This window comes from Falco biarmicus, chromosome 16, assembly GCF_023638135.1.
Source record: "Falco biarmicus isolate bFalBia1 chromosome 16, bFalBia1.pri, whole genome shotgun sequence".
Taxonomy (NCBI): domain Eukaryota; kingdom Metazoa; phylum Chordata; class Aves; order Falconiformes; family Falconidae; genus Falco; species Falco biarmicus.
Window position 1 is genome coordinate 1,671,242 of NC_079303.1, and position 22,973 is coordinate 1,694,214.

The 22,973-nt window shown below is 70.0% G+C and overlaps 4 protein-coding genes across 4 annotated transcripts in view; 3 read left to right on the plus strand and 1 right to left on the minus strand.

The window, feature by feature from the left end:
• Window positions 1-226: 226 nt before the first annotated feature.
• Window positions 227-8,585, plus strand: ATXN7L2 (ataxin 7 like 2). The gene is given in 14 exon segments (XM_056361959.1): window positions 227-385; window positions 2,566-2,640; window positions 2,767-2,871; window positions 3,064-3,259; window positions 3,341-3,627; window positions 4,434-4,516; window positions 4,663-4,904; window positions 5,000-5,180; window positions 5,329-5,450; window positions 6,212-6,266; window positions 6,268-6,393; window positions 6,395-6,436; window positions 6,438-7,052; window positions 8,371-8,585. Coding segments are annotated over 14 exon segments (2,268 nt in total). The 5' UTR covers window positions 227-261; the 3' UTR covers window positions 8,386-8,585.
• A 1,491-nt stretch (window positions 8,586-10,076) lies between these two features.
• On the minus strand, window positions 10,077-12,739 carry AMIGO1 (adhesion molecule with Ig like domain 1). Its single transcript, XM_056361986.1, is given in 2 exon segments — window positions 10,077-10,276; window positions 10,278-12,739. Coding segments are annotated over 2 exon segments (1,464 nt in total). The 5' UTR covers window positions 11,670-12,739; the 3' UTR covers window positions 10,077-10,204.
• Window positions 12,740-18,574: 5,835 nt separating this feature from the next.
• Window positions 18,575-21,208, plus strand: GPR61 (G protein-coupled receptor 61). Its single transcript, XM_056361843.1, is given in 9 exon segments — window positions 18,575-18,868; window positions 19,588-19,972; window positions 19,974-20,063; window positions 20,065-20,085; window positions 20,087-20,329; window positions 20,331-20,378; window positions 20,381-20,629; window positions 20,632-20,904; window positions 20,906-21,208. Coding segments are annotated over 8 exon segments (1,398 nt in total). The 5' UTR covers window positions 18,575-18,868; window positions 19,588-19,801.
• Window positions 21,209-22,312: 1,104 nt separating this feature from the next.
• Window positions 22,313-22,973, plus strand: part of GNAI3 (G protein subunit alpha i3) — a 33,142-nt gene continuing 32,481 nt past the window's right edge. Inside the window, exon 1 of the mRNA XM_056361356.1 lies at window positions 22,313-22,561. Coding sequence (XP_056217331.1) covers window positions 22,444-22,561 — 118 coding nt within the window. The 5' untranslated portion in view covers window positions 22,313-22,443. The remainder of the gene's footprint in view (window positions 22,562-22,973) is intronic.

Here is a 22,973-nt window from a genome sequence, read left to right on the forward strand (position 1 = left end):
GGTCCCGGTGGCGGGGGTCCCGTGCCGGTGCCGGGGAGGGGGGTGGGGGGGGGGGGTGTCCCGGGGCGGGGGGGTTGTCCCTCGAGGGGGAGTCCCGGTGGCGGGGCAGCCCCGGGCAGGGCGGGCAGGCTGGCGGGACTACACCGCCCGTGGTGCCGCGGGGCGGGCGGGGGCGCGCGGCGCATGCGCGGGGGCGCGCGGGGCGGGGGCGGCGGCGGCGGGGGGGGGCGCGCTCCCGCGGCGGCGGCGGCGGCGGCGGCGATGGCGGCGCGTGGGCGCGCGGCGGCGGCGATGGCGGCGGAGCGGCGGCTGCCCAGCCTGGACGAGTTCGCGGGGCAGAGCTGGAGCGCCTGGGTGGAGCGGGCCGGGCCGCCGGCCGAGCCGGGTGAGGGGCGGCGGCGGCGGGCGGGGGGGCTGCCGCCAGCGGGGCCGCGCCCGCCGCCCCCCGGTCCTAGCGCCGCCGCGCGGCAGGCGGGCAGCGGGCACCGGCGGCGGGCGACCCGCGCTGGGAACCGGGCACCGGCAGCGGGGCATCTTGCACCGGGTACCCGGCACCGGGAACCGGGCAGCCGGAGCTGGCAGCCTGCAATGGGAACCGGACACCGGGAGCCCTGCGCTGGACCGGGAGAGCTGGCACTGGGAACCGGGCACCCAGCACCGGGAACCGGGAGCCCTGCGCTGGGCAAGCACAGCCGGGAATCGGGCAACCAGGAGCCGGGCACTGGAAGCGCTGCACTGGGCAGGCAGGGCTGGCACTGGGAACTGGGCAGCCAGCACCGGGCACTGGGAGCCCAGTGTCGGGCAGCCAGAGCTGGCACTGGGAACTGGGCAACCAGGAGCCACGCACTGGAAGCCCTGTGCTGTGCAGGCAGAGCTGGCACCGGGAACTGGGCAGCCAGCACCGGGTACTGGGAGCCCTGCACTGGGCAGCCAGAGCTGGCACCAGGAACCGGGCAACCAGGAGCCGGGCACTGGAAGCCCTGCACTGGGCAGGCAGGGCTGGCACTGGGAACTGGGCAGCCAAAACTGGCAGCCTGCAATGGGAACCGGGCACCGGGAGCCCTGCACTGGGCAGCCAGAGCTGGCACTGGGAACTGGGCAACCAGGAGCCGGGCACTGGAAGCCCTGTGTTGGGCAGGCAAAACTGGAACCAGGTACCAGGAACTAGGCACTGGGAACCCTGCACTGGGCAGCCTGACTTGGCACTGGGCACCTTGTACTGGGCACTGGGAGCCCTGCACTGGGCAGCCAGACCTGGCACTCGGAACCGGGCACTGGGAACTGGGCAGCCAAACCCAGCATCCAGCACTGGGAACCAGGCACCAGGGACCCAGCACTGGGCAGCTCAATCCGGCACTGAACATCTTGCACTGGGCACTGAGAACCGGGCAGCCCAGTTGGTCACTGGGAACCCTACGCCCATTACTGGGAGCCAATTACCAGCTGCCCCACCCCAGGTGCCAGATACCCCTGGGTGCAGTGGGCAGTGGGTAGCCCACACCAGGAACTGGGTAGCCAAGACTGGGAACCGGTTGCCATCATTACCTCAGACCAGGCAGGTGGCACTGGGTACCCCAGCCAGGGCACTGGGAACCAGGTGCCCTGTACTGGGAGTTCAGCAGTGTCCCAGTGGGCTCTGCACAGTGGCCACCAGCACCAGCTACTCAGGGTGGGCACTGCCCCACCAGTGCCCCATGTCCTGGCTGGACAGGACCAGGCAGCCAGCGGGCATGGCACAGGCTGCCGGCACAGCTGGAAGGGGCTCTACACAGCTGGGCGCCCAGTGTGGCAGTGCTGGTCAGGGCTGGGTGCCCAGTATGGCACTGCTGGTCAGGCCTGGGCACCCAGTATGGCACTGCTGGATGGCACTAGGCACCCACTATAGCACGGCCAGGAAGGACTAGGCACCCAGTATAGCACAGCTGGCAGGACTGGGTGCCCAGTGTGGCACTGCTGGATGGGATTGGGCACTTGCTATGGCATGGCCTGATAGAACTGGGAATGGACTGGGCACCCAGTATGGCCCAGCTGCACAGCCATGGTGCTACTTTAGCACTGCTGATGGAACTGGGCACCCAGTATGGCCTAGCCAGACAGCCCTGGGTGCCCAGTATAGCACTGCTGGATGGAACTGGGCAGCCAGTATGGCCCAGCTGGCCAGGACACCATCACCACTGGCCCAAGGGACACCAGTCCCCCCACAGCAGAGCCTGGTGCCGCCGGCTGGGGCCAGGACACGCTGGGCACGGCCAGTGAGGCTGCGGGGCTGTGGCGGGGTGGGGACCGGGGGTGTCCCATCCCAGCCAGGCCGGGGTATCCCACCGGTGGTGGGCTTTCAGCGTGGGTGGCAGGACAGGGACCTTGGGGGCGGTGGCACAGGGGGCTGCCCCCCATCCCGGGATGGATCCGTCTCTCTGGTTTGATTTTAGCCCGTTTAATGGTGCCGGGAGCCGTGGTGCTGCCGGCGGTGGGGACTCGGTGGCTGCCCCCGATGCTGGCCAGGGCTGGGGGTCAACGGGACCATCCCTGTGCCGGCCGCTGCTGATGGCGTTTTGTCCCTGGCAGGATCAGGCCTGGAGCTGGAGGAGAGCGGGAAGAGCGCTGGCAAGAAACTGGACGCCATGACCCTGATTAAGGAAGGTAAGCCCCCTTCTGGGGTGAAAACCCAGCGTTTTGGGGCCGTGCTTGGCTTCCAGCCCGGACCCTCGGGCTGCGGCGCTTCCCGCGGCACCGGCAGCCGCGGCTCACCAGCCTCTCGCCCCACAGACATGAACATCTTCGGCCACTGCCCGGCACACGATGAGTTTTACCTGGTGGTTTGCAACCACTGCAGCCAGGTGGTGAAGCCCCAGGCCTTCCAGAAGCATTGCGGTGAGCCGGGGGGGCTCCGGGCATGGCTCCCCCCCCAGCATCCCCTCTGACACTGGGAGGGATGCGGGAAGGCAGCCGGGGCTGGCTGTGCCGGTGCAGCCCAGGGTGGGGGGCTCCTGGCGGTGGGACCCCCAGCATGGGCTAACGCTGGGCTTTCCCCCCTCCCCGGCTCCATCCCCGCCATCCCGGCAGAACGCCGGCACGGCCCGCTCAGCAAGCTCTACACCCGCGCCGCCGCCGCCAAGTGTCACGTCGCCGTCAACGGGCAGGCGGGCGGGACCCCCGGCGGGACCCCCGGGGGGGCCAAGGCGCTGCGGGAGAAGCACCCCGGTGCCCGTGGGCGCGTCCAGCCCCTGCCCGAGCGGCCAGACAAGGACAACAACCTCTGGTGAGGCACCGGCCCGGGCGGCTCTGCCCCTCCCCCGCCGCCCGGCCGCTCTGACACCCCCTCCCCAAATTCTCTCCCCAGCCTGTTCGTGCCTGTAGTCAACCTGGAGAAGATTCCCAGCATCCCCAAACCGGACGGGCACGGGATCAAGGTGCCCCCCAAAGCCATGCCCACCAACTCCAAGGAACCCCTGGGGAAACCCGCCACCGCTGCGGTGCCGAAAGAGCCCCCAGTGTCGGCCGCGGTCGGGGGGGATTCGGCGATGCCCGCTGACGGCCCCGGGTGCAAACCGGAGAGCGCGCCTGCCCCGGGGGAGAAGGACGCGGGTGCCTCCAAGCCGCCCCCCAGATCCCACAAGAAGCTGGCGCGTGAGTCCCCCTTTCCTTGCCGGCGACGGGGTGGGGGCGGCAGGTCGGTGCCGCGCGGCACTGGATCCCCATGCGGCATCCCGGTGCCGGTGTTGCGGTGGCCGGGCCCAGCAGCGGGGTAGGTACCCAGGGGGCATCGCCCACCTCCCCTCCCACACCCCGGGGAGCCGTGCCCTGACCCCAGCTCCGTTCACCCAGCAGGTTTAGGGTCCCTGCCCGCGGTGCCGGCTGGCCCGGAGGAACGGCGGCGGCGGCGTGCGGCAAGAGTGTGAGCCAGGGTCAAACACCCCCCCCCTTCGCGTGTGTAAACCCCCCCCCCAGACATGGGAGCTGGGCAGATGCTGCGGACAGGGAGCGATGCCATTAGCAGGACCCAGGCTGGGGGCAAAAGCGGGGGGACTCGCCCCGGGGAGGGGCACGGGGGGGCCATGAGGTGGTGGCCCCCCCACCCCACAGAGGATGACTCTCAGGGCTGCTGTGTGTCCCCCCCCGAGTGGGGATGCTGCAGCCTGTCGCTCTGAGGAGGGGGGGCCTCCATCTCCAGCCCTGGCCGGGGTGGGTTGGGGTGACCCCTGAAGAGGGGGGGCCCACGGCCAGCCAGCGGTGGTCCCGGTGAGGCCGTGCCTCCCCACTGCCGCCAGAGCCCCCCCCCCCCCGCCGCCGCCACTCTCATCCTGCCAAAACCGGGGCCAGACATGGAGGGGGGGGGGGAGGGGCAAAGCATTTGCTGCCCCCCACCCAAAACAGAGCTCAGCCCCACGCCTGCGACCCCCCCCCGGCATCCTGCTGCCTTCCTCTGCCCGCAGGCAAGGAGTGCGACCTGAACAGGCAGTGCGGCGTGCTCAACCCCGACACCAAGAAGATCTGCACCCGCTTGCTGACCTGCAAGGTAGTGGGATGCCCGGGGGTGGGGGGGACAGCGGAGGGGCCACCGTCATCCTGCCCAGAGGCTTTTGGAGGAGGGGGGGTCCCGGCGGGTGTTTTCTCGCCACTCCCCCCCCTCACCGACCCCGTCGCCGCTGTCGCCCGGCACAGATCCACTCGGTGCACCAGCGCCGCGAGGTGCAGGGGCGAGCCAAGGACTTTGACGTGCTGGTGGCTGAGCTGAAGGCCAGCTCCCGCAAGGGCGAGGCCCCGAAGGAGAGGAGCCCCCCCGGAAAGGACCCACTGCCACCCCCACCGCAGGACCCCTCCTCACTGCCGCAGCTCCCCACCGGCCCCCCCAGCACCCCCCCCTGCCGAGCCAAGCTGCCCCACTCCCACTGCCTGCTCCCCAGGTAAGGACCCCAGCGTCTGGGGAGGGGGGGTGGGAATGGTGACACCCCCATACGGGGCACCCCAAACGTCTCCCATCCCCCAATTTCTGGTGCAGGGCCCGGCTGTCCTCTGACAGTGACTCTGAGGATGCGCCAGCCGCCTCTAGGGAGGGGGGCACGGGGGTGTTCCCCTTCCCCCTGCCCAAGGGGGGCAGCCGGGTGTCGAGCGAGGAGAGCGAGGAGGAGGGGGGCGAGGAGCCCCCACGCCCCCCCACGCGCCCACCGCGGCCCCAGGCGGTGAGTGAGGGGACCCCGGGGTGGGTTAGGGACCCTTGACCCACCCCCCGTCAACCCACCCGGCTGCATCCCGCAGGGCCCTGCACTGGGTGGGATGCTGGGGGGGGGGGGGGGGGGGGCATGCTGACTGGGTGGGGGTCCCCCACAGTTCTGCACCTTCGGGAGCCGCCTGGTCAGCCCCGGCTGTTACGTCTTCAACCGGCGGCTTGACCGGTTCTGCTCGGCGCTGGGCTCCATGCTGGAGCGGCACCTCAGCTCCCACATGTGGCGGTGAGGGGGGAGCAGCCGGGGGGGCGGGGGGTGCTGGGGGTGCTGCTGGGGGCCAGGGAGCGGCTGGGGGGGGGCAGTGGGTGCTGCTGGGGGCCAGAGTGCAAAGCCACCCAGCCCCAGCGTGGGGGTTGCCCTTCCGGGGGTGCCAGCGTGGCATGAACTAGGGGGGGCAGGGGTGGGAGCTGGGTCTTGGGGGGGGGGGTCCCATCGCACCCCCCCTCTGCCTGGCTTGGGGAGGACATGGTGGGGGGGCAGGGATGGGAGTGGGGGCTTTGGGGGAGGTCCCAGCACACTCCCTCCCTGACTGGTTTGGGGAGGATGAGGATGGGGGGGGGGGGCAGGGATGGGAGTGGGGGCTTGGGGGGGGGTCCCATCGCACTCCCTCCCTGCCTGGTTTGGGGAGGACACAGAAGGGTCAGGGATGGGAGCAGGGGTTTTGGGGGGGGTCCTGTCTCACCTTCTCCACCTGAACTGGGGGGGATGTGGCAGGGTGCAGAGATCTGGGGGGGGTCCTGTCTCACCCCCTCCCTGCCTGGTTTGGGGAGCACATGGCAAGGGCAGGGGTGGGGGCAGGGATTTGGGGGAGTCCTGTCTCACCATCTGCACCTGAACTGGGGGGGATGTGGCAGGGAGCAGAGATCTGGGGGGGGTCCTGTCTCACCCCCTCCCCACCTGAACCGGGGGAGGGATGTGGGAGGGCCAGGGATGGGAGCAGGGATTTGGGGGGGGTCCCATCTCACCTTTCCCCTCCCTTCCCACAGGAAGATCCCTCCAGCAGCTGAGCCCCCTCTCCACACACCCCCAGCCGCCCCCAGCCCTGCCGCCCCCCCCTTGTGGTCCTGCCGCCCCCCCTTCCTCCCCCCCCCCACGGACCTTGGGGGCGGCAGCAGCCCCCCCCGGCACCCGGGAGGGCCGGGTCCCCGCCAGCCTCAACTACACGGTGGGGGTCCCCCCACGCCGCGGCCGCCTGCAGCCAGCCCGAGTGCGGGGGGGGGGGGCAGCCAGTCCATCACCTCCCCCCTGCCCGCCAACATCCCCTCGCCCTCCTTCAGCAAGTTGCCTTCCACCAAGGCCAGCAAATCTTCCCGAGCCCGGGAAGTGGCCGGCGGGATGGATCCGGACACCCGCAAATGGAAGCCCCCCCTCGCCGCTGGCGGCCCCCCCTATAAACGGACCTGTTCAGGGGATGGGGTCAAAAGCAAAACCCCCAGCTGCCAGGTTTCCCCCCTCCCCGGCAAGACGAAACCCCCCCCGCCGGGCTGCCCGGCTGCTTCCTCCACCGCCGTCCTCAACGGTGCAACACGAGTGAAACGCCTGCCCCCCCCCGAGTGCCGCGGACCCCCCGCTGCTGCCGCGGACCCCCGAGGCTCACCACTGCACGGACCGGGGGGGCCACTGCCCCCCCGCTGCATCTCCGAGGATGAGGTAAAGAAGCGCAAGAACACGGCCACCTACTGCCGGCCCGTCAAGCCCAAGCCTGCGCCGCCCCTGCCTGCTCCCCCGCCGCCCCCCAGCCCGGCACCCCCCGACTTGGGGGGCTCCGTCCGCAGGAAGAAGCCAGGCACCCCCCTGGGCTTCGAGGAGAAGCGGAGCGCCCTGAAGGTAGGGCTGAGATGGGAGGGGGGGTCCCTGCTGAGCTGGGGGGGTGGCGGCGGGTGTTGGGGTGCCCTGCAGTGAGCACCCAGCAGTGAAATGGGGGGGACCCCCCAGGGCCACCAGCACCCACAGGGGACAGGGCTTGGGGCTGCCTGAGGGCACCCCAGCCCTCAGAGCAGGGGGACGCTGGGGGTCAAGGTAGGGGGTGGCATAGGGACCCTCGAGGGACACCTGTGTCCCAGCTGAGGGACACTATGAGGACCCTCTGGGTACCCCCCAACCTTGGGTGGGGGTCCCTGGGGCACACTGTGGCCTTGGGTCTTTGGGTGATGTGGTGGATGCAGTGGGGACCCTCTGGGGACACCCGTGTCCCTGGTAGGGGACACCGTGGGGACCCTCTGGGACAGCCTGACCCTGGGTGGGCGATGCCATGGGGGTACCCGCGTCTCAGGTGAGGGACACCATGGGGACCCTGTGGGTCCCCCTGGCACAGGGTAGGGGACACTGCAGGGGGAACACGGTGGTCTTGGGTCCTGGGACATCCTGGTCGTGGGTGGGGTGGGGCCACCCTAACCCTGGGGGGGGTATGAGGACCCTCTGGGGCCACCCTAACCCTGGGGGGGCAGGGGGGGTGGGGACCCTCTGGGACCACACTCATCCATGGTGGGTGATGGTCCCTCTGGGGTCACTCTAAATCTGGGGGCTGTGGGTACGGGGACCCTCTGGGCCACCCTAACCCAGGGCTGGGGGCGGGGGGGGGGGATGGGAGGACAGGGATCCTTTGGGACCACACTCATCCATGGTGGGTGATGCTCCCTCTGGGGTCACCCTAAGTCTGGGGGCTGTGGGTATGGGGACCCTCTGGGGCCACCCTAACCCTTGGTGGGGGGACACCCTCTGGGACCACCCTAACCCTGGGAGGTGGGGTATGAGGACCCTCTTAGACCACACTCGTCCATGGTGGGTGATGCTCCCTCTGGGGCCACCCTAACCCTTGGGGGAGGGGGGATGGGGACCCTCTGGGGCCACCCTAACCCAGGGCTGGGGGCGGGGGGGGTGGGGGATGGGAGGATAGGGATCCTTTGGGACCACACTCATCATGGTGGGTGATGCTCCCTCTGGGGCCACCCTAACCCTGGGGGGGTGTGGGGTGTGGGATGGGGACCCTCTGGGGCCACGCTCATCCATGGTGGGTGATGCTCCCTCTGGGGCCACCTTAACCCTGGGTGGGGGACACTGTGGGGACACCCTAACATGGTCGGGGGACACGGTGGGGCCCAGGGTCTCTGCCCCCCCCCGCTGACCCAGCACCTCTCTCCCGCAGTCCAAAGCCCATTAACGGAGGGGCCACCGGGGCCACCCCCCACCAGGCGTGGGTGTCCCCCCACGTCCCTCCACCGCGGGCATGAGGAAGCCCTCGCTGGAAAAATGCCGAAAAGCCGAGGAAGGAGGGGGGAAAAAACAAAAAATACAACCGACCCCCAATTCCCCCCCACCCCCAAGGAAACGAGAAGGAAAAATCCAACCTCCGGAAAAATACCTCAAGACTCTCAGTTCTGTTCTTGCTGCTAAACCAGCCCCCGGGAGCGGAGGCGGCCGCGGCCGGGGGGGGTCCTGGCACAGGACCGGCCACCGGGCCCCCCCCGGGCCCCCCCACTGGCCGCGGATATTTATAAGAATTACTATTGCTGTTTTTTGTTTCTTTTTTTAAAAAAAAAGAAAGAAAGAAAGAAAAAGCTGAGTAATGGAGGGGCGGGGGGGAGCAGGTTGTGTCCTGTGGGTCCCCATGCTATTTTGGGGGCTGGGGGGGGGGGGGCGTTGTGCTGGGGGGGGGGCAGTGTGGTGCTGGGGGGGTCAGTGGGGTGCTGGGAGGGGGTCACCAGGGTCACTGGGGTGCTGGGGGGAGTCACTGAGGTGCTGGGAGAGGGGTGCTGGGGGTCACTGTGTGCTGAAGGGGTCAGTGGGGTGCTGGGGGGACCAGTGGGGTGCTGGGAGGGGGTCACTGGGGTGCTGGGGGGGGTGGTGTTTAGGCCCCCTTCTAGCACAGCCTGACAGGCAGGAGGTCGGCGGGGCCCAGGGGTGGGTGCGCTGGGGAGGGTGACCAGGGTGGCAGCGTGAGCCCCCCCTCCTCCCCCACACCCCTTGCTCCCCAGCCCCCCCCCCCGTGTGCCCCAGATGGACACCAGCCCAGCAGGGGCCCCCATGCAGCCTAACCCCCCTGCCACCAGCCTGGCTCCCCATCCTGGGGGGTCGGGGGGGGGGTCCCGCCAGGCTGGTGTGGTGGCGCTGTCCCTGTCCCTGACCCCCCCCTGCCCAGTGAGGGGTCCCCATCCCAAGGACCCTTCAGCACCCCGGAACTGCGAGGGCTGCGCAGGCACCACGGGGAAACACGTTTATTTTGGCCAAGGCATCAGCGGGCAGCCGCCAGCGCGGGGGGGGGGGGGACACACGGCCTGGGGGGACACACATGGGGGACACAGGCTGGGCTGTTGGGGCGCAGGGCCAGGGGGGTGCAGGGGGTACCCCCCATTTGGGGTGCTGGAGCCCCCGAGGATCCCACTCCCTGCGGGGGGGGGGGGCTCTGCTTGTGGCTGTGGGCTGCACGGGGCGGGGGCTGGGGGGGGCAGTTGCACCCTGGGGGTGACATGCCCCTCGTGTCCCCCCCAAGCCGAGCGCTGGCCGGGGTGGCACATGCTGCTCGGTTGGACTCATGCTTCACGATACACATGCCGGGGGGGCGCGGGGAGGGGCTGGCACCGTGGGGAGGGGGCAGGTGCCCCCCTCCCAGTGCCTGGGGGTGCCCCTGCTGCTGCCATCCCTGGGGGGCACCCACTGAGCCGGCACTGTCACTGTCACCCCCAGTCCTTCGGCACCCGGTGGGCAGCGGGGCCGGTGCCCCCCTGCTCTGCGGCCACGCTGCTCCCACCGGAGACCCCCTGTCCCTCGTGGTGCCAGCGCGGTGGCGGTGACCTTGGCAGAAGCCAGTGTGGGTGGCCAGCGGCGATGCTCAGTCCAGGGGGGCAATGGCGCGTCCCCCCACAAGCTGGGGATGTGGCGGGGGCGGGGGGGGGCCGGGCTGCCCCTCCTGCCCGCAGCGCATCCGTCGGGAAGGGGTCCCAGCGGCAGTGGGGACAGGGGGCGTCCCTGGGGACGGTCCCCTACACCACGATGGGGGTGTCGGAGAAGACTGAGCTGACCGAGTCCGGATCCGACACCTTCCTCTGCGCCTTGGGGGCCGTGCCGGGGGGGCAGCTGGGGGGTCCCCCCGACCTTGAACCTGCCGTTCTGCCCCGGGCTGGCGGTGGAGGCTGAGCGGGACCGGCAGGGCTCCCCGGGAACACGGGCATGGTTGGGGGTGGCGCTGAGGACCGAGGAGTTGATGCTGTCGTCGCGGGGTGCCGGGGGCTTGTCGGTGCTGCGGCAGCAGCAGCAGCGGCAGGGGGTGAGGTACAGGTAGATGAGCACCAGCACCACGCTCAGGATGCAGCCCACCAGCGTGGTGTAGGCGGTGTTTAGGGTGTCGTGGGGACCGTGCAGGGTGAAGTTGTGCACCAGCAGCTCCACGTAAAGGGTCTCGTTGAGGAGGGGACCCGCCACCCAGCAGGCGTAGGTGCCGGCGTCCTCGGGGCGCAGCGCCCGCAGCTGCAGGCTGCCGTTGGCCAGGAGGGCAGCGCTGCCGTTCCCCCCTTCCTCCAGCACCCGTTCGCCTCCCGGCGTCACCCAGTGCCGGCTACGCACCCCCCGCAACCGGGTGTCGCAGCTGAGGGTGACGGTGTCACCCAGGTGGGCTTCCAGCACCGCTTCCCGCGCCTCGCTGCAGTTGAGGGGCTGCCGGCCGGCCAGAGCGAGGATGCCGACGGGCGTCGGGGCGCTGGGCAGGTGGCACCGCAGCTCCTCCTGGAAATCCAGCACGGCGCTGAGGCGGCGCCGGTGGCCGCGGGCCACCAGTTGGAAGAGCGGGCAGTCGCAGGCCAGCGGGTTGCCGTGCAGGTAGAGGCGGTCGCGCAGCCAGGCGGGCAGCGCCTGCAGCTCGCCCACGGGCACGCTGCGCAGGCGGTTGGCCGAGAGGTCGAGCAGGGCGAGCTGGGGCAGGCGGCTGCCGTCCCGCAGCAGCTCCAGCGGGAAGCGGGCGATGCGGTTCTGGCCCAGGTAGAGCTTGCGGAGGCGGCCCAGGTTGTCGAAGGCGGTGCGATCCACGGCGGAGATCTCGTTGTTGTAGAGCAGCAGCACCTCCAGCTCGGCCAGGTCGCTGAAGAGGTTCTCCTCCAGCGCCCGGAGGCGGTTGGAGGAGAGGTCCAGGTGCCGCAGGTGGGGTACGTGGCTGAAGGCTTCGGTGGAGACGAAGGAGAGCCCGTTGTGGCTGAGCAGCAGGGCGTGCAGGTGGGCCAGGCGCCCCGGCGCCCAGTCGGCGCGCAGCCGGCTGACATTGTTGTGGCTGAGGTCGAGGACGGCAGTGAAGCGGGGCAGCGGTGCCGGCACGGCGCTCAGCACCGCCTGCGAGCAGCTCAGGATGTTGGAGGCGCAGATGCAGCGCGGGGGGCAGCTCCCACCCGCGGACCCCCAGGGTGCCAGCAGCGCCAGGGCCAGCAGCAGCGGGGCCCCCGGCCCCCCGAGGGCCCCCATGGCCACGCTCTGCCCCGCGGTGTCACACGGGTGCAGGGGACACGGCACCGGCACACGGGGCTGGCTTGCACACGGTGGCTTTGGTCACCCGGTGTCACAGCATGCGCTGGGCCAGCTGCTCACCTGGTGTCACGGTGCAGGGCGGCTTCAGACACCCGGTATTGCAGAGTGGGGGTGGCTGTGTCACCCAGTGTCACAGCATGTGGGATAGGGTGGCTTCGGTCACCCGGTGTCACCGCAAGTGCCAGGCTTGCTGCTTGCCTGCTGTCACGGCACAGAACAGCTCAGTCATCTGTTGTCACGGTACAGGGTGGCTTGGTCACCCAGTGTCACGGCAGGCACCAGGCTCACTGCTCACTTGGTGTCACGGTGCAGGGTGGCTGGGTCACCGGTGTGGTGGCAGGGGGTGGCTTTGGTCACCCAGTGTCACAGCAGGCACCAGGCTCACTGCTCACCCAGTGTCACAGCGTGGGGCGGGCTGTTACCCAGTGACATGGCATGCGCTGGGCTCACTGCTCGCCTGGCATCACGGCGCGGGGTGGCTTGGTCACCCGGTGTCACAGCGTAGAGTGGCTTTGGTCACGCAGCGTCACGGTGTGGGGTGGCGTTGTCACCTGGTATCACAGCAGGTGCTGTGGGGTGGCTTTGTCAATCGGTGTCACGGCGTAGAGTGGCTTTAGTCACGCAGTGTCATGGTGCGCGGTGGCTTTGTCACTGGTGTCATGGCGTAGAGTGGCTTTGGTCATGCAGTGTCACAGTGTGGGGTGGCTTTGGTCACCCGGTGTCACGGCGTAGAGTGGCTTTGGTCACGCAGTGTCATGTTGTGGGGTGGCTTTGGTCACCCACTGTCACCACGCACATCATGGGCTGGCTCCGGCCACCCGCTGCCACAGCACGCAGTGGGCTGGCTCCTCGCCCGGTGTCACGGCACGGGTGGCTTTGTCACCCCGTGTCACTGCGTGCCCGTGGGCCGCTGCCCACCCGGGTCCTGGCTTGCCCCGGGGCTCCCACCTGCCGCCGCCCCGCACCCCCCGCGCTGCGGAGGCGGCACCGGCCCCCCCGGACCCCAGCTCCTCACGACCCCCCCCGGGCCACCCAGCTCCTCACGGCCTCCCCGGCCCCCCTGCTCCCCCCGGGCACCCCGGCCCCTCACGACCCCCCCCGCTCCCGCCCGGCCCCCCCGGCCCCGGCGCTGCTGCGGACGGAGCCCGCGGGAGGATGCTCACCGCCCCCCGCCTCCCGGGGCGTTACCGGGGCCTGGTACCGGGCCGGTGCGGAGGAGGGCGGCCAGGGGAGGCCGAGCCGAACCGGACCAAAACGAGCCGAACCGAGCTGGGCGGAGCCGAACCGAGCCAAGCGGAGCCGAACCGAGCCGGGCGGAGCCGAGCGGTGCCGAACGGAGCTGAGCGGGCCGCGCCAGGCCGGGCCGGGCCGGGCCGAACCGAGCCGAGGCGCGCGGGCGGAGCCGAGGCGGGCCGGGCCGGGCCGAGCCGAGCCGAGGCGGGCCGGGCCGGGCCGGGCCAGGCCGAGCCGAGCCGAGCCGGGCTGAGCGCAGCCGAGCGCAGCCGAGCCGAGCCCCGCGCCGGCTGCAGCGCGCACCCGCGGCCCCGGGACAGGGTCTGGGGGCGGCCCCGGCGCGGCGCACCCCGCGCACGGCCCGTGCCCATTGGCTGCCGCCGCGTCGCCCGCGACCAATGGCAGCGGCGCCCGCTTAACCCCTGGTGGGCCGAGCCCCCCGGGCGCGCCGCTCCCCGGCCCGGCCCATCCCTGACCCCATCCCTTCACGTCTCATCCCCGTCCCATCTCATCCCTGTCCCCATGCCATTCCATGCCATTCCATGCCATGCCTGTCCCCATCCCATCGCATGCCATTCCATGCCATCCCATCCCATTGCATTCCATCCCATTGCATTCCATCCCATTGCATCCCATCCCATCCCATCCCTGTCCCCATCCCATCCCATCCCATCCCATTGCATTCCATCCCATTGCATTCCATCCCATCGCATCCCATCCCATCCCATCCCATCCCTGTCCCCATCCCACTGCATCCCATCCCATCCATTCCACTTCCATCCCCATCCTCATCCCCATCCCATCCCTGTCCTCATCCCATCCCATCCCACCCCATCCCATCCCATCCCATCGCATCCCATCGCATCCCATCACATCCCATCCCATCCCATCCCATCCCATTGCATGCCATCCCTGTCCCCATCCCATCCCATTGCATCCCATCCCATCCCATCCCTGTCCTCATCCCATCCCATTGCATCCCATCGCATCGCATCCCATCCCACCCCATCCCATCCCATCCCTGTCCCCATCCCATCCCTGTCCCCATCCCATTGCATCCCATTGCATCCCATCCCATCGCATGCCATCCCATGCCATCCCATGCCATCCCATGCCATGCCATCCCATCCCATCCCACCCCATCCCTGTCCCCATCCCATCCCTGTCCCCATCCCATCCCTGTCCCCATCCCATTGCATCCCATCCCATCGCATGCCATCCCATGCCATCCCATGCCATGCCATGCCATGCCATGCCATGCCATGCCACCCCATCCCTGTCCCCATCCCATCCCTGTCCCCATCCCATCCCTGTCCCCATCCCATTGCATCCCATCCCATCGCATGCCATCCCATGCCATCCCATGCCATCCCATGCCATCCCATGCCATGCCATGCCATGCCATCCCATCCCATCCCTGTCCTCATCCTCATCTCCTTTTCCATCCGCATACCCTTCCCCATCCCATCTCGTCCTTGCCCACATCCTCATCCCATCCCCATCCTCATCCCCGTGTCAGCCCCAGCCCCACCCACACCCCCGCCCCATGTCACCCCTGCCCCAGCCCCAGCCCAAACCTTCCTGTGCTGCCCCAGCACCTGCCCCCTCCCACTGTGCTGGTGCCCACTGGTTGTACCAGCCCTCGCCTGCGGCACCAACACACACCCCACAGCACCCACACGCACCCCACAGCGCCAACCCACATCCCACGGCACCAACCTGCACCCCACAGCACCAACACACACCCCACAGCACCAACCTGCACCCCACAGTGCCAACGCACACCCATGGCACCCACCCGCACCCATGGCACCAACACACACCCCACAGCACCGACACACACCCCACAGCACTCACCTGCACCCCACGGCACCAACTCTCACCCCACGGCACCAACTCGCACCCCACAGCACCCACCTGCACCCCATAGCACCCACCCGCACCCACGGCACCAACCCGCACCCACGGCACTGACCCAGACCCCCCATTCCAGGCCAAATCCCCCTGTTCCGACCTCCCACCCAGCCCACCACCACCCCGGGATGGAGGGGACAGGTCCCCTCCTGGGGTCCCTGTGGAGGGGCACCCCTGGGTGCCGCTGGCCCAGCCGGGGGGGGTGCCCCCCACCCCCCCAACGCGTGGCCGTGGCACTGCGCCCCGGGTGTATTTTTAGCCACGAACCATTTGTGCTGGGTTTTGGGTCTGGAATTGGAGGGAAAGGAGCTGGAACAAACCGCGCGGAGATGATGCAGCTTTTTAGTGGGGGTGGGGGTGGGCAGTAATTAGAGGGGACCCCCTGCCAGATGGAGCGGGGTGTCCCCAGGGTGCTCCTAACCCTGCCCCCCCTCCACCCGCTGCTCCCTGCGCCCCAGCGTGCGCTCCCTCTCGTTGGGGGCCACCCCATGCTGTCCCCCCAACCCCTGCCATCGTCACCCCCCTCCCCACTGCTGGCTGCCAGTGAATTTTGTCCTTTGATTGTCCTCAATTTCTCCACTTTAATCCGGGTGCTAATCCCTGCCCAGCACCCGCTGCCAGCCCGGCCCCCCCCAGCACCCAGACCCCCCCGCAGCGAGGGTGCCCCGGCTGCGGCACCCACACCCTGACCTTGGCAGCCTGCTGGGGGAATCTGGGTGTCCTTGTCCTTGTGCCACCCTGGGGGGGACCTGCGTGGGTCCCAGGCATCCTGGGGGGAGCTGGCACAGCACCATGCCCCCAGCAGCGTGCTGGGCAGGATTGGTGCCGGCTGCCCGGCTGCAGGCGTGTGGGCTGCATGGGAGCACACGCGTGCAGTGTCCACACACAGACACACAGGCATGCACACTAGTGTGTGCACACACACGCTGGAGACACGCACACGTGTGTGCACCCCGATCACCTGCATGTGAAACACGCCAGGTTCACACACGTGTGCATGCACACAGATGCACCTGCCATACATGTGGGCACGCGTGTGTCCCCCAGCCAGCCACAGGCACACGAGACACACGTGCAAACATGCTTACCCTGCGTGCAGGCCGGGGCTCTCCAGATGTGCTGGCACAGCTGGAGGAGCCAGTCAGCTGTGCCAGGGTGCTGGGGTGCTGGGGTACAGGTGTGCTAGGGTGCTGCTGGGGTGCTGGGGTGCCAGGGTACTGGGGTACTGGGATGCTCAGGTATGAGTATGCCAGGGTGCTGCTGGGGTGCTGGGGTGCCAGGGTACTGGGGTACTGGGATGCTCAGGTATGAGTATGCCAGGGTGCTGTTGGGGTGCTGGGGTTTTGGGGTATGGATATGCCAGGGGGGTGCTGGGATGCCAGGGTGCTGGGGTGCCAGGGCACTGGGGTACTGGGGTGCCTGGGTATGGGTATGCCAGGGTGCTGGGGTGCTGGGGTGCCAGGGTACGGGTATGCCAGGGTGCTGCGGTGTTGGGGTATGGTATGCCAGGGGGGTGCTGGGGTGCCGGGGTGCTGGGGTGCTATAGAGCCTTGGTGCTGGGGTACCAAGTTAATAGGTACTGGGGTGCCAGGATGATGGGGTGCCAGCAGTCTCAGGGTGGTGGGGTGCTGAGGTACTGGGATGTTAGGTTGCTGTGGTGCCAGGGTGCTGGGATAGTGGGGTGCTTGGGCACCAGGGTGCTGGGGTGCCAGGATGCTGGGGTGCTGACATACTGGGGTGCTAGGGCACCATATGCCTCATAATGCCAAGGCAGCCCCCCACCCCCAGCACCCACCACACCGAGCCCCCCAGGGTCTGGCTGGGCTGTAGGGTGGGGGCCAGCAGCCAGCCCCTTTTGGGGGGACAGGACCACCCCGGGGGGAGCTGGGTGGGGGGTGTCAAGGTTTGGGGCCACACAAGGACCCCTGGGCATGTGTTTTCGGGGGCCTGCATGGCACGGTGCCAGGGCAGTTGGGGAGCAGAGGAGCTGGGGGGGTCCCTGGGCTGGGGGGTGTCTGCCCCCCCGCTGCGGGAGGGCATGGCGGGGGGGAGTAGGGGGAGCTGGTGGGTGTCTATGAGGCTGTGTCCTGTCCGGCTCGCCCCTCCCCCTCCCCCCTCCCCCCCCCCCCCCCAAGGCTGAATTATTGATGCGCCGGTGGCAGGAAAAAGGCTGAATTATTGATGCGCCGGTGGCAGGAAAGAGCAAAGCCATCGATCTGCTGTCACCGGCGCCGCGCGGGCCCTGCCTCAGTTTCCCCAGGGAGAAGAAACCCCCCCAGGACCCCCCCATTCTCAAGATGCACCCTGTGTGCAGGGGCGAGGGGGTGTGGAGACCCCCTGCTACCATTGCGGACACCCGGGGGGGGGGGTGATGCTCCTCGAAGCCAGCTCCTTCCTGGCTTGTGGGGTCTGCGCCCCCCCACTGCGAGGGATCCCCGAAACGTCGGGGTGCTGGGGGGGGTGTCAGCGCGGTTGAACGCTGGTGGGGAGGGAGGGAAGAGGTGGGGGCCGGTGGGGTGTGAGCTTGGGTGGGTGGGCAGCTAAGGTGGGCACTCAGGGGGGAGTGGGTGTCCAGGATGGGGGTGGGGTGGGGTGGGCACTCGGGGTGGGTGGGCATCCAGGCTGGCGTGGGGTGGGCACTAGGGGGGTTGGGAATCCAGCACCCAGGGTGTGTGGGGGGTGGGCACTCATGGGGGGGTGGGCATCCAGGATGTGGGGTGGGTGGGCACTCGGGGTGGGTGGGCATCCAGGCTGGGGTAGGGTGGGCACCCACGAGTGACCAGGACAAGGGGGTCCCAGGTGTTTCCCCCACCCCGGGCAGCGGCATCGATTCCTGTTCCCAGCTGCTGCACGTGGCCCGGGAAGCACGCAGGGGATGGAGGCGGGGGGGGGGGGGGGGGCACACACCGGACAGCGTGGGTGCGCCCACGGGGTCCCTGGCGCGTGCGGGGCGGGAGGGCCCCGGCGCCGGTTCATCCCAGGTCCCGCGTTTCTAATCTGGTTTGGATGGGTTTATTTTTGGGTCCGTCGTAACCTAGCAATGGGCGCGTGACGCGGGGGGGGCCCTGCGGCACGACACGCGTGGCCCGCCTGCCCCTCCCCCCCCCGCACCGCGCCCCGGCGGAGGCTGCTCGACCCCCCCCCCCCCCCCCGACCCCCCCAGGCAACGCGTGGACAGGGGTCCCGGCACTGCGGGGGGAAGTTCGCGGCTTGTGCAGGTTTTTGGGGTGATGCCGGCCCCGGGAGGAGGTGGGGAGCCCCCCGTATGCCCTGGGGAAACTGAGGCACTGGGGGGGGGGGGGCGTTACCCCCGATCCCAGTTGCTCCATTGCCGAACTGGTAGCAAGGGAAGGGGTACTGGGCTTGGGAGTGGGCAGAGCCGGGGGGGCTCTGCGACCCCTCTGAGCGCCCCCCCCAGTCCTGTGCACCCCCCTGCACCCGTCCCCCTCCCCACCCTGTGCCCCCCCCGCGGATCTGACACCTGCCCCCTCCCTCCCGCTGCCCCCTCCCCCCCCGGGTGCCTCCCGGGCCGGCCCCCCCCCCGCCCCCCCGCCCCCCGCTTTGTCTCCCACAAAAAGGCTGCTCCCTCCCAGCCTCCCCCTCCAAGCGACCCCCCCCACCCCCTTTGCGGGGCGATTGGGGAAACTGAGGCCCGAAGCACCACGCGGGGCAGGCACCGGGGGGGGACACCTAGCCCCCCCCCTCCATCCCGCATCCCGGGGGAGCAGAGCCGGGCTTCAGCCGCCGCTCCCGCCGCCGGGTGCCGCCGCTCCAGCGGGACCGGGGCGGCCGGGGCCGGGTGGTACCGGCGCGCTGGCGGGAGGCGCTTAGGACCCAGCAGCCGGGCGGGTGCGGAGCATCCCTCGCCGCAGCGCCCCGGCCCCCGCCCGGCCCCGAGCATCCCCGCCCGGCCCCGGGGGCCCCCCCCCCCCCGCCCCGGGGCGCCCCCCCCCGGTCCCCCCGCCCTCGGCCCCATGCAGCCCCCCAGGGTAGGTGCCGCGGTCGAGCCGCCCAGCTGGGGCGATGTCCGGGGGGCGGGGGCGAGGATGAGGCCTGGGGGGAGCGGGGGACCCCCCCCGGAGGTGGGAGGGGGGGGTCCCAGCCGCGGCATCACCCCCTGGGCGCCGGGGAGGGGGAGGGGCGGCGGGGAGGGGAAGGGGGGGACCCTCTGCCTGCATCCCCCTTCCATCAGCGCAGCCCCCCCAGGGCTCCCTGGGGGTGCAGGGGATGGGGTCCCCCTCCCCACTGGGGAAGCACCCGTGGGGGAGGGGGGCTCCGCGGTGGCCCCCAGCCCCCCTACGCACCATAGCCAGTGGCACCCCCATTAGGGTGGATTTGGGTGCAGCACCCATCCCAGGGCCCAGCTCGGGGTGGGGGGGTCTTGCACAGCCCCCAAAGCGCAAGGAGTGAACCCAGGAGTCCAGGGCACCGGTGACCCCCCCACCTGTGCCCCGCGACCCCTCGTGGCCCCGAGGCTCTGGGTGGAGGATCCCACTGGGGGGGTTTTGGGTCGAAATGTTGGAATTTGGGGGGCTTAGCCCCCAGAATTGCTCATTTTTGGGGGAAACCAGGCTTTTGGTTGAGAAGGGTTTGATGGGGGGTGGCATGGAGGGGTCCGGGGGGGGATGGGGGCTGCATCTGGGGGTCACAGCTGAGCTCACGGTCCCCCCAGGGTCATCCTCCTTTGACAGCTCTGCCTCCCCTGCAGGTGCCCAGTGCTGCCTGGCAGCGAGGAGCGGGGAGATGAGCGGGGCCGGGGGGCACCCTTGGGTGCTCTGAGTGCCCACCGCCACGCCACCTGGGGCCGGCAGCAGGCGTAGGGTGGGCAAGGATGTGAGCCCCTGGCGATGCCCCGGCCCGCCCCGCGCTGGCCGCCCCGAGGATGGGCGATGGGCCGGTGAACACCAGCGTGGTGGCACAGGATGGAGCCCTCCCTGCCCGTCCCGAGGGGCTGGAACGGCTCTAGGGGGGCACGGGTGCTCCAGCCCTCCCCGGGCCCCATGCCCCCCAACGGCACAGCTGACGGCAAACCCAAAGATGTGGCCTCTAAATCGGTGGGGCTCTTCTTCATGCTGCTCATCGACCTGACAGCCCATCGTGGGCAACGCCGCCGTCATGACCGTCATCGTGAAGACGCCGGCATTGCGCAAATTTGTCTTCGTCTTCCACCTCTGCCTGGTGGAACTTCTTGGCCGCCCTCACGCTGATTGCCGCTGGAGATGCTCTCTGGCTCGGCCGTCTTCGACAGCCCGGTTTTTCGGCGAGGCCATGTGCCGTGTTTACCCTGTTCCTCAGCGTCTGCTTCAATCAGCATGTGCATCCTCTCCATCTCCACCATCAATGTGGAGCGTTACTACTATGTGGTGCACCCCATGCGCTATGAGGTGAGGATGACGGTGGGGCTGGTGGCCTGTGTCCTCGTCGGCGTCTGGCTCAAAGCCGTGGCCACTTTCCCTCGTCCCCGTGCTGGGCTGGTTGTCCCCTGACCGCCCCGCCAGTGCCCGCTGGCCGCCGGCTGCTCCTTGCAATGGAGCCGCGGTCCCTACTGCAAGTTCTTCGTGGTCTTCTTTGCCGCCTTCTACTTCCTCCTGCCCCTCATCATCATCGTGGTGGTCTACTGCAGCATGTTCAAGGTGGCGCGGGGTGGCCCGCCATGCAACCACGGCCCCCTTCCCACCTGGATGGAGACACCGCGACGCCGCTCCGAGTCGCTCAGCAGCCGCTCCACCATGGTCACCCACCTCGGGAGCCCCCTCGTACCACCCCACAGAGGACGTTCGGGGGGGGCAAGGCAGCTGCCATCCTGCTTGCCGTGGGGGGGCAGTTCCTCTTCTGCTGGTTGCCCTACTTTTCCTTCCACCTCTACACCGCCCTGAGCGCCCAGCCCTTGGTGGGGCCGGCGGCCGAGACCGTGGTCACTTGGCTGGGCTACTTCTGCTTTACCTCCAACCCTTTCTTCTATGGGTGCCTCAACCGGCAGATCCGGGGCGAGCTGGGCCGGCTTCTCACGTGTTTCTTCAAGCAGCCCGCCTGAGGAGGACCTGCGGCTGCCCAGCCGGGAAGGCTCCATCGAGGAGAACTTCCTCCAGTTCCTCCAGGGCACCGGTTGTCCTGCCGAGCCCCGGCCTCGCACCCCCCAGCCCCAAGCGGACCAGGCCCCTGTGGATTTCCGCATCCCAGGGCAGATCGATGAGGATGCAATGGAGGGGACGGAGCGGCGTGGTGGCGACGGGGCTCTTCGTGCCAGTGGTCGCCTCTCCCAAGCTGGAGCTGTAGCGCTGGGGGGGGGTCTGGGGGCAAACATGGCTGCAAGGGGACAGCTGGTCTGAGTGCCTCGCTGGGGGGTCTGCGCCGCCGTGGGGGAGCGGGGGGCCCATGGCACTTGCTGGGAAGGGCCACCGGGTTTGGAGGGAGGCAGGTTGGTGGGCACAATCCCAGCAAAGCGTGGGAGCCAGGGGGCTCTGGGTTTGGGGTCACTGCTGTCCTGATGTGGTGGGTCTCTGCAGGAGGGGGTCCTCAGGCCCTGTATAGCCAGCAGTGGGGCTGGGAGTGGGGCAGCCCCACTCCTCTGGTCCCCTGCAATGGGTTGTCCCCTCTGTCATTGTCCCTGAGCCCCCTCCCCAGCCCAGGAACCTGGCCCCCTGCCAGGCCCAGACCCCTGGGGCAGCGGAGGGCCAGTGGGCATGGGGCTGGCAACACAATGTGGGGCTGCTGGGGAGGGCACTGTAGGGCTGCTGGGAGGCTGGGGTCGCTGTGGGGCTGCTGGGGAGGTGCTGGGGGTCCAGGGACACTGTAGAGCTGCTGTGGGGCTGGGGCTGCTGGGAGGCTGCTGTGGGGCTGCTGGTGGGGGGCTGGGGTTGCTGTGGGGTTGCTGGGGGGCGAGGGCCACTGTGGGGCTGCTGTGGGACTGGGGCTGCTGAGAGGCTGCTGGGGTGCTGCTGGGGGGCTGAGGCTGCTGGGGGGGCACTGTAGGGCTGCCTGGGGGCCGGGGACACTGTGGGGTTGCTGGGGGGCCAGGGCCGCTGGGGGACCAGGGCCAGTGCGGGGCTGCTCAGGGCGCTGCGGCTGCTGGGGGTCCTCTGAGGGGCTGCTGGAGGGGCCGAGGCCACTGTGGGGCCCCTATGGGGCTGCTGCAGGGCTGCTGTGGGGCCAAGGCAGCCGTGGGGTGCTGGGGGGGCCGAGGCCGCTGTGGGGCCAAGGCAGCCGCAGGCCCCAGCGACCCCCGGAGGACTACAGTTCCCATCATGCCCCCCTACACCGAGGCGGAAGAAGGGCGCGCCTCCCGTCTCCCATCATGCCCCGCTCCACCGAGGCGGAAGTAAGGCGCTACTCTCTGCTCCCGCCATGCCCCGCTGCGCCGGGGCGGAAGCCCCGCCCTCAGCTCCCAGCATGCCGCGCGGGGACTGCACTTCCCGTCGTGCCCCGCGGGCGGGTGACCGGATATCCGGCGCCGCCTCAGGGAGCCGCCCGGGCCGAGGCAGGCGAGAGGCGCAACCCCGCACCGGCCCCGCTCCCATCGCGCTGCCGGCGGCCGGGCCGCCTGCCGGCCTTCCCCGCCGCCGCCATGGGCTGTACGCTGAGCGCCGAGGACAAGGCGGCGGTGGAGCGGAGCAAGATGATCGACCGTAACCTGCGGGAGGACGGCGAGAAGGCGGCCAAGGAAGTGAAGCTGCTGCTGCTCGGTGAGGAGGAGCCAGGGGCGGCTGCGGAGGGGGTCTGGGCGGTGAGGGGCTTCGGGGGGGTGGGAGGGCTCTGGGGGGGATCCCCGGGGGCGATGAGGTGAAGCTGCTACTGCTCGGTGAGGAGGAGCCGGGGTCTACAGCATGAGGGTTTCAGCGGTGAGGGGCCTCGGGGGGTGGGAGGGTCCCGGGGGGAAGATGTGGTGAAGCTGCTGCTGCTCGGTGAGGAGGGGCCGGGGGTGGCTGGGGGGGGCCACGACGACTCTGGGCGGTGAGGGGCTTCGGGGGGGGTGGTGGGGCAGGGCTCTGGGCGGTGAGGGGCTTCGGGGGGGGTGGTGGGGCAGGGCTCTGGGCGGTGAGGGGCTTCGGGGGGGGGGGGTGGGGCAGGGCTCTGGGCGGTGAGGGGCTTCGGGGG